Source organism: Ochotona princeps, chromosome 4 (genome assembly GCF_030435755.1).
Source record: "Ochotona princeps isolate mOchPri1 chromosome 4, mOchPri1.hap1, whole genome shotgun sequence".
NCBI lineage: Eukaryota > Metazoa > Chordata > Mammalia > Lagomorpha > Ochotonidae > Ochotona > Ochotona princeps.
In genome coordinates this window covers 50,633,189-50,649,228 of record NC_080835.1, presented here as the reverse complement: position 1 = coordinate 50,649,228, position 16,040 = coordinate 50,633,189, and the positions used below count along the sequence as shown (strand labels likewise).

Sequence of the window (16,040 nt, the reverse complement as noted above, 5' to 3'; positions counted from 1 at the left end):
GGTGGAACTAGAAAAATAATTCTTTCATGATTTTTTGCACTGTGATCTGTTACCATCCAAGGTAACAGGTGTGATCTAAAAATTCCTTCCCCATATTATCTCCTATTCTTGGATTTAGATTATCTTTCAAATACTCTTTGGTCTTAGTTGATGCTCTCTCCACTGAAGACACAACATGTCATGGTCAATGTTTCCACAAGCACAAATAATCCTGTCCTTGTCTAGTCAAAGAATATCTTCACTTCCTTTTATTTGGCCTAATAATGTTTCGAATGGCTCAGGTTCTTCAATAACAAATTTAGAATAGTTTGCAGATAGGCACAACCTCTAGATCCTTGTGATTCTTTGATTTATATGCTAGAGTTTGTCTACTTACTTATTCAAAGTCTCTTAATTTCTTTTTTTCTTTCCCAAATGCAGGCAAAATATTTTCTTTTTTATTTCAACTGTAATGACAGGGTGGGATGTTTGCTGAAGTCCTACAGAGAAGGCTTTTCCTTCCAAGTCCAGCATCCAATACACCCATGGCATGGTTTGAGCTTCCCTATAATGCATTCAGTTCTCTCTTGAGGATAGTGGTCTTCAGGGATTTCCTTTTCTCTTCCTCATCTTAAATGCACCTTGTACTGTTTTCTATGAATATTCCATAACTAGGTCATGTGCTTTTTATATTGAGTGGCATGTGACTCTTTCCAAAATTCATCCTAAGAAAAATATGTATTAACTACATTTTGGGATTACTTATATTTTATTTAAAACACTTTGGGAATTATTAAAAACTCATGTACTAAAGATAGCTCTTTGAATTTTACTACTGTAGAATACACTGCTGAATATATTAGACACTATCTTAGAAATTTGGTATGACAAATGGTATCTGCTTTATTATTATGTCTCACTCAACTCATTCACGCACAGTACACTCTAAACAAATACATACATGTGTCCATATGTCAAGGGAACTTTTGTTACATAGTTCCAAGTAAAAATAAAGATGATAGTTGAGACACAATTTACAATATAAAGCCACAGTGTACTAATAATTACAGGAGTGACAGAGCAGTCGATTCTTTTCTTGAGAAATTACTTATTTATTTTTATTGGAAAGGTCAATTTACAGAGAGAAGGAGAGACAGGGAAAGATCTTCCGTCCAGTGGCTAACTCCCCAAATGGTCACAACTCCGGGAGTTATGAACTTATCTGAAGCCGGGAGCCAGGAGCTCCTTCAAGGTCTCCCATGTGGGTGCCGGGGCCCAAGGCTTTGGGACATCTTCTGCTGCTTCCCCAAACTACAAAGAACTGGGTGAGAAGAGCAGCAATCAGGACACTAAGCGGGACCCATATAGAATGTCAGTGCTTGCACAAGGATGATTAGCCATTTGAGCCTTCGTACCAGTCCTAGTAGATTCTTTTTATAAAGAATTATGCTTTAAAATTTAAAGATCAATGTGATGGACATTTTATTATTAACTTTTTCACTTGTACAATAACAGTTTTCTCCTCACTCAACCCAGCAAATCATCGTTATACTTGAAGAGACTTAATTTTTTTTTCAGTTTTTGACCCCATTAAGTTTTTGACCCCATTTATCAGGATTCAAAGGTCACCTTGGACTAGATCATTTTTTTCCTTTGTGATAGTTGTAATATTCTTTCAGCTTCATTGGGTTAAGTGATGTCCAGATTGCTAGCAAACATTATTTTCAGATGTATCTACCTGAAATTTACAGAGTAGCATTTGAGTTGATTACCCCCATAGAAAAGATGGCTCTCTCCATAGCAGGCAGATGTCATGCAATCCGTTGAGAAAATGAATACAGTGAGGACATGCAAGAAGGGTGATTGTTCTTTCTGTATCTTGCCTGATCCATCTACCTTCTCATGCCCTCTGCTACAGGTACTTCTGGTTCCTTGATTATCACACTTGAATCTGAACTTAGCCTCAGCTCACTTAGATAGAAAAAGCAATTGATAGAAATGACTTACCTGAAATTACTACCTGGTCAGTAGAACATTTCTGTCTATGGCTAATTTAAAACCTGAGGAACTGTGTAGTCACAAGGTAATAACACTGTGAAATTGAAGCCACTGATGTATGCAAAATACAATACTGTAGGCAAAGATGCACTATTCAAAGACAAGGAGTATTTTGCCATTCTGTAGGTATATTTACAGTGGTTTTTACTTATGCTATCAAATGTGACATATGGAAATATTCATTACACTTGTAATTTGTTAGCTCATTAAATTGTGTTTACAAGATGAATGCAATGAAATGGATAATTTCCTTTTTACTAAAAAAAAAATGACACCCCATGTCATTTTGGGAGAATTGCAAATTAAGAAAGGGGGATAAGGGAACAAGGAAAAATATTCTTATATAGATGATTCCTAAAAGAAAGATCTTAGATGAGGTATTCAGACATAATAGGATCAGTCATCTCTGCAAAAATGCAATTTTTTAAATGTTGATACATGAAACATACTAAGGCCTAACATAGAGAGAGCATCAAATAAATGTTATATAATTGTTGACAAATCCACACTATCTCATGTATACCTTGTATTTGCATTAATGACTGTGTCTGCACCTCAGATCCAGCAGTCAACAATAACCACATGACAGGGCATCACGGAATCTGACATTTGACACATCGTTTAAGATGCAGCCTGGAATACCCACGTGCCATGCTTTTCTATACTTCTCTTAAAGAAAAGAGTGCTTTTTTTCTACTTACAATTTAATTCTCCCAGTGAAAGAATACGCTTCTGATTATAGAATAAACTGAAAGTATGACATTATAAAATTTAAGGAAGAATTAACAAAAGACGTGGGAGAGAGGATGAGGATATTGGAAAGAGGCAGGGCCACATACTGGAAAGTATCAGTACAGTCTCAGGTCTGTATGTGTGAAATACAGGACATCGGATCGCTTCATATACATAAAATAATTTTAAAAGGAAAAAATAGCTATAGCAGATGGATTTTGTGATTATGACATTATTAAGAATACATTATATGAAAAGGTTCCCAGAGTTTGAATTTAGCAAGGAAAGAATTCTTTAAATCAGCACATAAATCACGGTTGCAGTGATTAAAATATCTATTTCTTAATTTCTCCTGTTGTTTCTGTAAAAGTGTATCCACTTGCTAAAACTAGAGAACTGTACACATAGAAATAATTGTACTTTGCTTATTTAAACTATACCCCAAACTGGTCCTTGACAAAAGATAAATAACTATGAATTTCTAAATGACTTATTTATCGACTTACAAAGAGAAAGAGAGACAGAAAGATCTTCCATCTGCTGATTCACTTCCCAAGTGGCTACAACAGCCATAGCTGTCCCGATCTGAAGCCAAGAGCCATGAGCTTCATTGGGATCTCCCAGGTTCTCCAGGCTTTTGGCCATTCTCGACTGCTTTCCCAGGCCACAAGCATGAAGTTTGATGAGCAGTGAGGCAGCCAGGACATGACCCAGTGTCCATTTGAGATCCTGACACTTGAAGGGGAAAGATTAGCCAATTAGGACCTTGTGCTGGGCCCAATAACTATGAAATTTATGATTTAACATTGTTAACAGGATTCCGAGATGCGAAAAAAAAAAAGTATTTTGTCACAGTAGAGGCAGGAGCAGGGCAACATGGACTTCAGGAGTGCTTCCTAATGCCTTTCCTACAAAGACCAGTTTCTGAATATTAACTAACTGTATTCTATTTTAAAATATAGGTTTGACCTAAGCTAAATCTGACCTCTATACATATCTGTTTGAATACTTTGAAATGCCCAGTCAACAAACAAAAGAAATGAGCAATTCAAATGGACACTGGTAAAAAATGCTTGCCACTCTAATTTTTGCTATAACAATATAAATAGTAATTTCAACTCATTTAGCATGTAAGAAAATTTAAGGCTTTGGTGAGTGTGAAAAAAGCAGATGGATCTTCCAACTTTTGTGGATATATATTGATTTAACCTTTTCAACGAATGTTGGCAGCAAATGGATGTATTAAATGTGTATATTCTGGCATACTTTTCTACAGAAATGCACTCACAAGGGCAGACACAACATGTTGTGGGATAGGATCATTATGGCTGTGGAATATAAGTAGTGTAATAGTTGTTATGTAATAGTGTAATAGTTATGTTACATTATAGCACATCACTATTCTATAAGGCATAGTACTTTTATGAAAAACTACTTGCAAATGAACAAGGAATGTCTTGAAAACCTCAACTTGACCAGATATGATTCAACTGAAAAACCTTTAAAGTTGTGTCGCGAAAAAGCAGGCTTTATTTTAAAAAATGAACACATTTGTCATCACCAAAAAGAGACATCTTTAGATTAAAATAATACTTTAAAAAATAAAACCTCAAACTGCCTGGATAATGCAGACGGTTCTAGTGATCTGGTCAACGGGCAAAAAGCAAGCCCCTAATGAGTAAAGAACATGATGGCAGGGAGGGTCCCTCGCCTGTCCCCAGCGTTTGCTCAGCCTCAGAAGCTCACCAATTTCTTAGCTGCTGGTTGAGCTGCTTTTTCTCCTTGCCATCTGGTAGTTTAGAGTTACCTGGGCGTCTGCGCTGAGAATTGAAGCTCACCAGTACTGACACTGAGTTGGCCTCTGACCCTGGGTATCATCTCCTTGATTTTCCCCATTCTCTTTATTGCTATGTTTGCCAGGCGGACCTCTGCTGAATCATAGTCTGTAACCCTGATACATTTCTGTCTCGCTGGTCTAGCTTGCTCTGCACCCTGCTGGTCGGCACCGCCCATTGCTGCTCCTTTCATGAGAGGGTTGCAATAGTGTGTCCTCATCCGCAGGGTCCCTGCAAGTGGTGAGGCCAGTGTTGTTAGGTTTGACCTTTAGGATCCTCTCTGATCCCTGAGTCTCTTTCCTCTTTCTCACTATTCTGGTAATACATGGAGGGACCCTGTGACTTGCACAGCTTCTGTAGTAGTTAAGGTCCGCTGTGTATTTACTGCCTTGCACTGGAACCCCATCAGGCCTTGTAACAGTGGCAGCCTCCACAGCCTGTTCTCTTCTGACAGCATCAAACTCCACGGGCTCTGCTCTCTCCTACACTGGGAAGGCACTTTCTGGGGTCATTTTGGTTTAGGTAGTCTGGTGTGCAAATACGTCTTCCTTAATATCATTCCTCTCAATGAAATCATATCCGTTTCTTACGTTGAACTATTTTGCATTTCCCAAAATCTTCCTTGAGATGACGTTTTTAGCACCTGCAGTTGCTACAGATGTGAGGCTGCCAGGGCCGCCACTCCGTTCGCAGCAGCTGGTTGTTCCGGGGCTTGGTTTCAACTGCGGCTTCTTGCAGGCCCTGAAGGTAAGGAGGACCTGCAGTGGCAGTGTGGCTGCCCAGGGCTCTCTGGGGGTCCACTTGATGCTCCCACTACCGATTCAATAACTTTTGGAAGCTAAGAAAGATATTTTTATACTGCACGGAAACATGTCTGATCTTTCTTTTAGTAACTATAGAATTATTGATTATTTATTTGAAAGGCAGATCCATGTATGTGTATATTATGTGTATACACATACATATGGAAAAAAGAGACAACTTTTATTTGCTGGCTCACTGCACCAACTCTGACAATAGCTGTGCCTGGAACAACTCAAAGACAAGTGCTGGCAACTACCCAGGTCTCTCACATCATGGCGAGGACACAACTATTTGAGCCATCACCTGCCACCTTCCAGGGTGTGCCTTAGCAGGAAACTGGAATTAGAAGCAAAGCAGGGACTGGATCCTAGGCACTCCGCTATGTATTTTGGGCATCCTATCTGATGTCTCAACAGCTGTGCGAAAATCCATGAAAGAAAACACACAAGGTATATGGCCTGATTGTGTATGACCCAGGTACTAAATGACCTTAATATTGCCCATCTAGAAAAACACTGAGACGTAATTTTATTCCATATCTCTGGGGAAATGAGCAGTGTCTTTGTTCTAAAATTATAGGAAATATTTTGTACATTTTAAATGTTGTCAGCATATATGTATCTACATGTATATATTTATTATAATAAATATTTTTAAAGAGTGGGATTTTATTTGTTAATGAGTTTGACAGTTGTGTTTGTCTAAGCGTATCTGCTAATTGCTTACTTACACTTGTTGATTTTCATTGCAATAAAGGAAAAAATTGCTCAGGACCTACTATCTGACAACATTAAAGCTGTTTTTCTGTGTTAAAACTTTCTGAAGCATGCTTCTCCCATCTGTCCCTATCCCCTGAGGGGAGAGTGGATTTCAGCTTCCTGGCTGTAATAGTTGGGAACTCCCAAAGCTCTTCTACATCTCCTGGGAGATGCCTGAGCATCTGGAATATTCCCTCTTGCTGGTCTGTGAAAGCATCATTACAAGACCAAACCCTTGAAGCCAGCTTTCCTTCACCCGGAGAGTGTCACAGGGCAGGGCCAGCCACACAGCAGCTACACTTGAATGTGAAAAGGACCTGCTCAGAGCGAAGCCTTTCAGAGCTAACTAACTTCAACTGCCATTGGAACTGCAGGAAAACTCATTCAGGTAAACTGATATAACAAGCAAGTTCCATTAAAAATAAATTAAAATTAAAATTAGAATTCATATGCAATAAAAAAGCAGTTTTCCAAGATACCAATGGCTAGTGGTATGAAGTTATGATATGTAAGAGTTGGATCTTAAATGGTTTAGAGAATTCTTGGTTTAATTAATAGTTTTTTAAAGTTACATGATTAAGTAAATCCAAGCAACAGTTATTGAATTCATCAACAATTTATTCATAATCAGCATGTATATAAGTGTTTATATACTAAATTATAGAATGACAAATTTCAGGTTTTTTGTTTGCTTCTTCCTGTGTCTGAAACAAGCATGTCATGGCTGTAATATGAAAACATTCACCAGATTTGAGTGAACCAGCATGTCTGGGTTTTCAGTTTTCCATGCTGAACCCTGGAGAACAGTTTGTAGAGGACATTTTTTGTTGTTTTTATTGTTTTGGCTCTCTCATTAATCAAAAGAACTTTTGAAGAAGCCAAGTTCATGTAAATATGATATTTGCCTTACAAGTGTTAAGACATTCAAATAGGTATTTTTGCTTTGGAAACATTAGCATTCAATCCACAAATTAAATTCAGCCGGAAACATACAGGATTGAACTGGGTGAAGAGCTAGTCTGCTACTGCTTCAGAAAGAGCTGTGTGGCTTTGACTCTGAGTTACCGATTTTAGACAGTTGTAACTACGAATCCAAATTCTTTTCAAAGTCACTGTATTGTATAGATATTGTTTCTGTATATAGGGAATGTATTTGCCTTTTCCTGATACTTTTTTTTCAGAATGCCCTCAAAGATCCCTTTTCAGTGAAGTTGTCCATATATTCTGAAGCAGAAGTTCATTTGGTGTGTGCCTCTGATGCAGATCTCAGCATAGTAACCAAGTGGCTGGGGCTGAGCCAGGTTGAAGCTAGGAGCCAAAAGCTTCTGCCAGAGCTGCCACATGGATGCAAAGGCCTTCTTTCTCTGCATTTTCAGGCCATTAGCAAGGAGCTGCATTGTTTTATGGTATCCAGATTTTGAATTGGTGCCAGGCAGGTTGCTCTCAGCACAGGAGGTAGCTTTACCCGCTCTGTTGCAATGCTGGTCCCTTTCATCATATGTTACAATAAGATTTACTATGTGGCTTTGACCCCTCTCTCCTGTGGGAATTCTAATTTAAAAAGCAATAATAAAAAATTTCCAGTAAATCAAAGTGATATACTATGAAAATTTGCAAGTGAATTTATTCTGACTGAACTTGAGGAGGCACAAGTACACCAAATACGTCAATTGCTCATATGCTTTTGGATTTATTTAGACAAATTATTTTACAGAAAGTTTATTTATATATTATCATCTTATATTCAAGTAAATACATGCTTACGTATCACTGGTGTACAAATATGAGGAGGATACCAAATGATCTTTTAAAAAATTAAATGTTGCATGAAAATCAAACATATATGTGTGTGTGCATATATGCCTATACAAATGCATGTGTATACGTACAAACATGTTTATATATGTATACACACAAACATGTATATATTTGTGATACTCAACTAAGAGTTATCTTCTCTAAGTCATTTCTTCTAGTTTGTTAGAAATACAGTACATAACCTATAGCCATACTACTGTATAATAGTGTACACAAACGTATCTTTCTTCTACTTATGGCTTACTACACATTGACTAAATTTTCTTTATTATAATCTTTCACAACTATTCTTCCTATTTTTGATAACCACCATTCTGTGATCAACTTCTATAACTTTTTTGGGTTACACATATGAATGAAATCATGTAGTTGTACTTTATGTCTAGATTATTTTATTTAGTGTATGAATTGAAGCTGGGAGTCAGGAGGGTTTTTGGGTTTTTTTCACATGGGTGGGACAAGGGGCTCAAGGCCTTAGGCCATCTTATGTTGCTCTTCCAGGCCATAAGCAGGAAACCGCATGGAAGTAGAAAAGCAGGGACAAAGATGGGTGGCCATAAAGATACCATCCTACCAAGCAGAGGCTTAGCTTACTTTGCCATGGGTACCAGCCCCATTTATTAGGTTTAAAAAATATTTTTTCCCTAGTGGTTAAATATTTGGAGGGTGAGGGTGGGAAACAATATCTCAGAAACATAGATGGGATGAAATCTCAGGTACTTTTAGATTAGTTGATACAGTATAAAGTCTGTCAAATCTGAAAATTAATTGAGTGCCATGATAGACTATTTAAAATGTAGTAGAGAAAAATCAGAAGAAAGGTTTTTGTTTTTTTTTTTTCCATTTACTGGAAGTAACAGTCATTAAATGAATGACTTGACTCATTAATACTATTTCTGAAAAAAAAAATACAAGGAAGAGTTGTAAGTTTGGGAAAGGGTTTAATTAACCCTGGTGCTTCAAACATATTGTCTGAACTTCCTGTGACAGATTTGAGTTGAGACATCTTTAGCTTAGTGAAATAAGTATATTCAAAAAAAGGCTTACTGAGCTTATGGGGAAGTTTTGGAATGCACTGAAGGCTTGGGTGAACTTAGATTGGAAAAAATTTTATGTTTCAGAATAGAAGAGACTCATTCTAGAAGCAGACCAGTGAGAATTTAGAATGTTTTCACATGTCTCTTTGTAACTAATTTCTCCATACCTCTGATAAACTATAACATCGTCTTTCCTAGAATTAGATAGAAATTAGATCAGCTTGTGGTACTTTGTGTTTGTTTTTCTTCACATACCATAAGTGATCCATTGAAGCTTCGCATCTTCAAATTATAGTTATTTACCCACTCAATAATGAATACATATTTTTAATTCTAATTCCTTTTGCTATTGTGAGTAAAATCTTCATGAAAATTTTCTGGAAATCTTTATGTATTTTCATTTTTTGCAATGATATTATAAATAAATTGGAGGATGTCATTAAACATGACAAATCCAAATTTGTTTTTTAAATTATTTATTATTTTGATAATCTTTACATAGTTGGTTAGGGCACAAATGGTCAAGCGCTACAGGAAAGTGGGTAATACCATTGTTTCCACATTATTACAATCATTTTTTCTAGATCTGGAGTAAAGGGAGAGACAAAGGGAGAAGCCCCACCCAGCCTCCCACCAATCCCAGGTCCCTGATGTGGGGCATGCTCTGAGGGCACTGCTCAAGTGTTTTTATTTTTTATTATTATTAATTACATTGTATTATGTGACATAGTTTCATAGGTACTGGGATTCTCCCCACCCCTCCCCAACACCCCCCATGGTGGATTCCTCCACCTTGTTGCATAACCACAGTTCAAGTTCAGTTGAGATTCACTCATTGCAAGCATATACCAAACATTGAGTCCAGAATCTTACTGTCCAGTCAAGTTCAACGGCTTCTTAGGTAGACCCTCTCTGGTTTGAAGACAGAGCCAGCAGAGTAGTGGTTTTTGATAGTTCAACAATTCTGAATTGCTGCTAATCTCACCATTCCAAACACGATGAAATCTCTCCAGAATCCACTGGCTAACATAGTCTACCTTAGAGTCTCCACTTGCCCAGATTTTCACTGCCAACACATGGCTGGGGTAGATATCAATTTGTTCTGTTCTCTGTCCTGTTGTGGTACCAGGTGTCCTCTGCAGGTTCCAATGGACTGCCATATCCTCCATGTACACCTGGATATGCTGTCCACTGCTCTGTCTGAGCCATGAGGTGGCTCAGCTTTTTTTTTTTTTTGAAGATTTATTTATTTTATTACAAAGTCAGATATACAGAGGAGGAGAGACAGAGAGGAAGATCTTCCGTCTGATGATTCACTCCCCAAGTGAGCCGCAATGGCCGGTGCGCACCGATCCGAAGCCGGGAACCTGGAACCTCTTCCGGGTCTCCCGCGTGGGTGCAGTGTCCCAAAGCTTTGGGCCGTCCTCGACTGCTTTCCCAGGCCACAAGCAGGGAGCTTGGTGGGAAGTGGAGCAGCCGGGATTAGAACTGGCACCCATATGGGATCCCGGGGCTTTCAAGGCGAAGACTTTAGCCGCTAGGCCACGCCGCCGGGCCCCGAGCCTCAGCTTTGACATCTGCATTCCATCATCTGATCTCAGAAGCAAAGCAGGATTGGGCCTGGTGAGTACTTGGATGGGAGATAAATCCAAATTTTATCCTTAAAAAGTCATCAAATTATTTTCCAAAGATGCTGTTATGGCTTTTTCCTCTATCAACAAGGAATGGAATTTTATTGTAGTTTTCATTCATGTTTTCCTGATAATTACATTAGAGTTAGCTGTATGAGTAACTTTTAAAGATTTTTTTTTATAAATACAGGGATGCTTTCCCTTTCCTGTCTTCCTCCCCATTTTTCCCTCCTATCATTTCTCTGTGTTATTACAGTAGTATAGTCCATTAGTAACAGTTCCAAATTTAACATTCTGCTATTTAAGTGCATCATGGCATTACAAGGTATAGACAAAGGTAGAAAATCTAGTATCAAATTTCCAAGTGGGAGCCCTCTTTTTATTTAGACTTAGAGATGCTCCCTGGTATGATAGTCATTTCTGAGTTGGTTTGGAGTTTCCCTAACACATAATTTATCTTTTATAGGTTTGATGACACCCTGAGCTGCAGCATATTGACATCTCAGCATGTTAGCTTTAAATGCCACTTCGACTTGGCCCACGTTTTCTTTCATTGGTATTCCTGGTTTGGAGGCTGCTCATATGTGGATCTCCATCCCCTTCTGTCTGCTGTATCTGGTGGCTCTAGCGGGTAATATTCTTCTCCTCATGCTAGTTCGAGCAGAACAGAATCTTCATGAGCCCCAGTTTTATTTTCTGGCCATTTTAGCTCTGACTGATCTAGGCCTCTCCTTGTCTACAATGCCTAGCGTCTTGGCTATATTCTGGTTTGATGTCCACCACGTTGGCCTGAATGCCTGCCTGGCTCAAATGTTCTTTATTCACACTCTGTCCTCAGTTGAATCAGGCGTCTTGGTGGCCATGGCTTTTGACCGATTGGTAGCCATCTGTGCTCCACTCAGCTATACCAGAATCCTAACCCGCTACACTGTTGCCTGTCTGAGTGGAGCTGCTCTCCTTCGAGGTGCTACTCTCCTGGCTCCTCTACCATTTTTCCTCAGAACATTTCCTTTCTGTGGGACCAACGTCCTCTCTCATTCTTACTGCTACTACCCTGATATGTTGAACCTGGCCTGTGGGGACGTCACCTTTAGCAGCATCTATGGATTGATCTGTGTGCTTTGCACATTTGCAGTGGATGCTCTCTTCATTCTAGCTTCCTACATGAAGATCTTGGGCACTGTTATGAAACTAGGAATCCAAGACAGAAACTGGAAGTCACTGCACACTTGTGCCTGTCACCTGTGCACAGTGCTCGTGTTTTACCTGCCCCTCATCAGTCTTGCTGTGCTGCATCGTTACACCCAGGAGACTTCTCCAATTCTGTATACAAGCATGAGCAATGCATACCTCCTCATGACACCACTGCTAAACCCTCTGGTCTACAGCCTCAAGTCCCGGCAGATCCAGACTGCTCTGCGCAAGCGATTTGGGGTGCAACGGGTTGTTGCTGGGGAGTGAGATTTTCTCTGTATAATAGGTTGCAATCCACTCAAGAGGGACATGGGATTTCTGTGATTTACCAAGTTACTGTTCTAGAAATGGTGCATTCAAGGGGAAAATACACTCAGGTCTTATGCTCAAGAAATAAGCAATCTAAGAGGAAGGCAGAATGCTTACATAAGTCATCCCGTGATCATAAATGCTGGTTGGTTGAAGTGAAGAAATGGTGAACTCAAGCTCTATGTTTCTGACATACAAGTTGGGACATACAGTTAAGCTGAGGGGTCTAACTCTTATTTATAAGTGAATAAGGATTGATTTTAGAGAGAATCCAAAAAATTGCAAAGGTTCTTGATTTCCAAAGTTATCTAAGGAACGGTATTAAAAATTTTGAAACCAAAGATGAGTTTTGTGAAAGTGTGTCAGGCTTCCTTTTGAGATGAATGCTTCCGACATGAAATCCCGGCTGAAAAACACAGTTGCAATCTTCAGAAATAATACGTACTACTATTGAAAATGGAGCATCAGCCAACTGTGTATCAAGTGCAGTTAGTGGTATTGAATTTGGCTTAAATTGCTGAAAGAATGCTGGAGAAAATAATGGAATGATGTCTGGGTTGGCTATGAGCTTCCTGGAAGACTGAGAAATTCTTGAATAAAAAGAGCAGAATCTTAGGGTGAGGGTTTTTTTGTTTGTTTGTTTGTTTTGTTTTGTTTTTGCCAAGCTATTAAGACAAGCTATTGCAATACTGATATCAAAGAGTTTCTACGTTTGAGTACTGTGTGGGCTGCTCATTGCAGGTTCCTAATTCATTCCTTAGAGATATCAGATAATGTTCCAAGTTGCATCAGCACCACCCATGTGGGAAACCTAGACTTAATTCTGGATATTTGGGTGGTGAACCAATGAATGGCATTTGGATAAGGAACCAAGGAGGGGAGCTTTCCTTCTGCTCTTACCAAAACATGAATAAATCATTTTTAAAAATGATGGAACTGTCTCAGTTCTGAAAGTGTTTGCTTCATTGTGATTCAATGGCTATAAATAGGAGTTACTTTTAAAATGTATATATATATATATATATATGATCTTTGATCTCAGTGGCGATCATATGAGAATATAATGAACATACTAAAAAATAAAATGAAACTTGCTCTCATAGTGCTTTGCCAACTTCTAAAACCCATTGGAGTCACTTTCTGCATGGTGAGAATTCACAATCAGCAGTTTCTTGACACTTACTTTCCTGAACTTGAGTGTGGGGGAGTGGGAATCATTATTCAACATCCTCTTATCTTTTGAAGACAGAAGACAGTCTTCCTCTGAGGAACTCCTCACTTCTTTGTCTAGCTTGACTGAAATCAATGATATCAATATTCTTATCAATTTCTCTTTTGATCTTTCACATGCAGAGATTAAAAATTGACTAGAAGTGGCTGTTTTATGTCAGAACTATACAATATGTAAAGTTTCCTTTCTAAACAGAATCCAACTTTGAAAAGACACAGAATCACTTGTTTCATAATCTTTCCTCGTTTTGTGAAGAGTAATACTCCCATGAATTCTGAGAAAAATGAGTCAAAACACATGGACAGGAGAAATTGCCTCAGAATTGAAGCCAGACCTGAATATTTTGAGTCCTTGACATCATCCTTGGGTCTCTGAAAGCTCTCTTTTGAATCAGTGATCCAGTCTATTATTTTACTTTGCAGTTCTTTACTTAAGCAAAGTAATACGACCATTTAGGAGCATGTTCTAGTTCCATGAAATGGACCATTTATTTAATTCTGCTTTACATTATAATGCATTTATTCCTTTCTTACACCATTCATTAAGTGATAATTCTCCACATGAGGGCATATCTGTCCCATTTATCTACCTCCTAAAGTGTGTCATGTAGTTAGTGCTCATAGTAATTTTGTAAAGATGTAAAATAAAGAGGAACATAGGGGAAATGTGGAAATAAGAAAGGCTATGAATTATCAATAAGATAATTCAGAAACGAATGTCTGCATAACTCGATTAAAACGGACAGAGTAATAAACGTCTGGTTTTGCCTCTTGACAGCAAAGTTGAAAACATGATTGACATGAGTACAACACGTAAGAAGCAGTATTTGGTCCAGCATCTAAGTTGCTGCTTGAGATGCTCAAATCTCATAGCAGAGCTCTTTGGTCCAAGTCCAAGCTTTGCTTCTGATTCAAGCTCTCTACTAATGTCCTCTGTGAGAGATAGCAGATGTTTGCACAGCTCCCTGGGTCTTGCCACCTATGATGGAGCCCTAGGCTCAGGTCACAGCCCCTAGCATCAGCCTGCCTGGGTCCTGGCTGTTGCAGGTGTTTGAGGCGTGAACCAAACAGAGAGAAGATCACTTTTTGTGTGTCTTCTCTGCCTTTCAAATAAATAAAAAGCTACATTTAAAAAAACTGAATGTGAATACTGTCCCTGATTTGCAATTAAGTACAGAATACAAAAATGTAAACCATATGTGTCAGTACAAATTGGGTAAAACTAGTCTGAAATCTTTTATATATTTTCAATGTGCAGATTTTAAAGGAAAATATATAATAAGTAGCCTGTACATCTGTGAGTTGTAGAACAATCATGCTATTCTCTGGCTACCCTTGATATCACAATCTAACTGACAGAAGAAATTATTCTTCTTCATTTATCTTTAAATTCCAAGTTAATTCTTGCCCTCTCTCATATTTTGGGGTTCTATATAATGGCTAACATTTATTCTGTATTTACCATTTGCCAGATATTGTTGTAAACATATTACATAAATTATCACTTTTTTTCTCACGCTGTCTGTAGAAATTAAATAATTTTGTTAATTTTTTTCATGGATGGAAATAAAAAGGCCCGTACAACATGAGTGATGTGACAGGTGATTTTTGAGTCAGCACATGTAAATTTAATGTAATCTGAGGAAACCAGATATATACTATTAGATGGCAACTGTTTTTTTGGCTAAAGTTTGTCATTAATCTTAGATGGGACTTAGATGGAGATAACTTAAAACTAAGAATTGTAAATTATAAACAGATTCAAAGAAAATTTATGAAACACAAGGATGTTTTTGCTCCTTTGAGATATCTCCTCCCACAATATTTCAAACTGTTCATTGGTAATAAATCTTTGTATAACAGCAAAACTACTTTATTTTAAACTAGACTTGAGACATAGTACTGTATTTCAGGGGTTTTCTTTTTAAATTATATAATTCATCTTTTGATTTGAGATAACATTTATTTTATTAAAAGACTTAATTATTTTACTTGAAAGTCAGATTTATAAAGAAGGAGACAAAGAAATGAGACATCTAGGCCCTGGTTCACTCCCTAAATTGCCAGTTTGGTCAGAACTGAACTGGTCCAAAGATGGGAGCTAGGAACTCCCTACATGGGTGCAGGGGACCCAAGGAACTGAGCCATCCTCTGCTGGTTTCCCAGTCCATTCACAGGGAGCTGGCTCAGGTCTAGGATGAGCCAGGCTGGGTTAATTCATATCACCTACTGGTAAATCTGAGAGCCAGAATGGTGTGTGGGTCATGCCAGGTTGAGCCACAATACCAGCCAGTTCACATTAGAGCAGGGCTGAGGGCTAGCTGGGCTGGCTGGGCTGGGCTGGGCTGGCTAGGCTGTAGTCCCCACCAGCGTGAGCTGAAACTGGGGGTGGGCTGGGCCAGGCTACTGCACTCACCAGCAAATGTGGAGGTGAGGAGGGCCATGCCAGACTGAGTTGCAGCCCGACAGCACACATGAGACCCGAGGGAGAGTGGGCACACCCGATAGTGGGGCTGCAGGGAGATCCCCTGTGGGGTCTCTATTCCCATTTGTGAGCGTGAAAGCTGGGATTGGGGGCAAACAGGCTGGCCAGGGCTACAACACCTGTTGCCCTGCATGTAAGCTGGATCAGAGACAAGTCAGGCTGGACAGACT

At 38.8% G+C, this 16,040-nt stretch overlaps 1 protein-coding gene across 1 annotated transcript; it reads left to right on the top strand.

Moving 5' to 3' along the window:
* The first annotated feature begins 6,239 nt into the window (after positions 1–6,239).
* Positions 6,240–12,353, top strand: LOC101528652 (olfactory receptor 51I1-like). Its single transcript, XM_004589957.2, has 2 exons — positions 6,240–6,554; positions 11,119–12,353. Exon 2 carries the CDS (start codon positions 11,160–11,162, stop codon positions 12,111–12,113), a length of 954 nt encoding a protein of 317 aa, XP_004590014.2. The 5' UTR covers positions 6,240–6,554; positions 11,119–11,159; the 3' UTR covers positions 12,114–12,353.
* The last annotated feature ends 3,687 nt before the right edge of the window (positions 12,354–16,040 follow it).

Excerpts from the sequence above, each read along its gene's own strand:
- LOC101528652 (XM_004589957.2), top strand. The coding sequence starts at position 11,160 with ATGTTAGCTTTAAATGCCACTTCGACTTGGCCCACGTTTTCTTTCATT.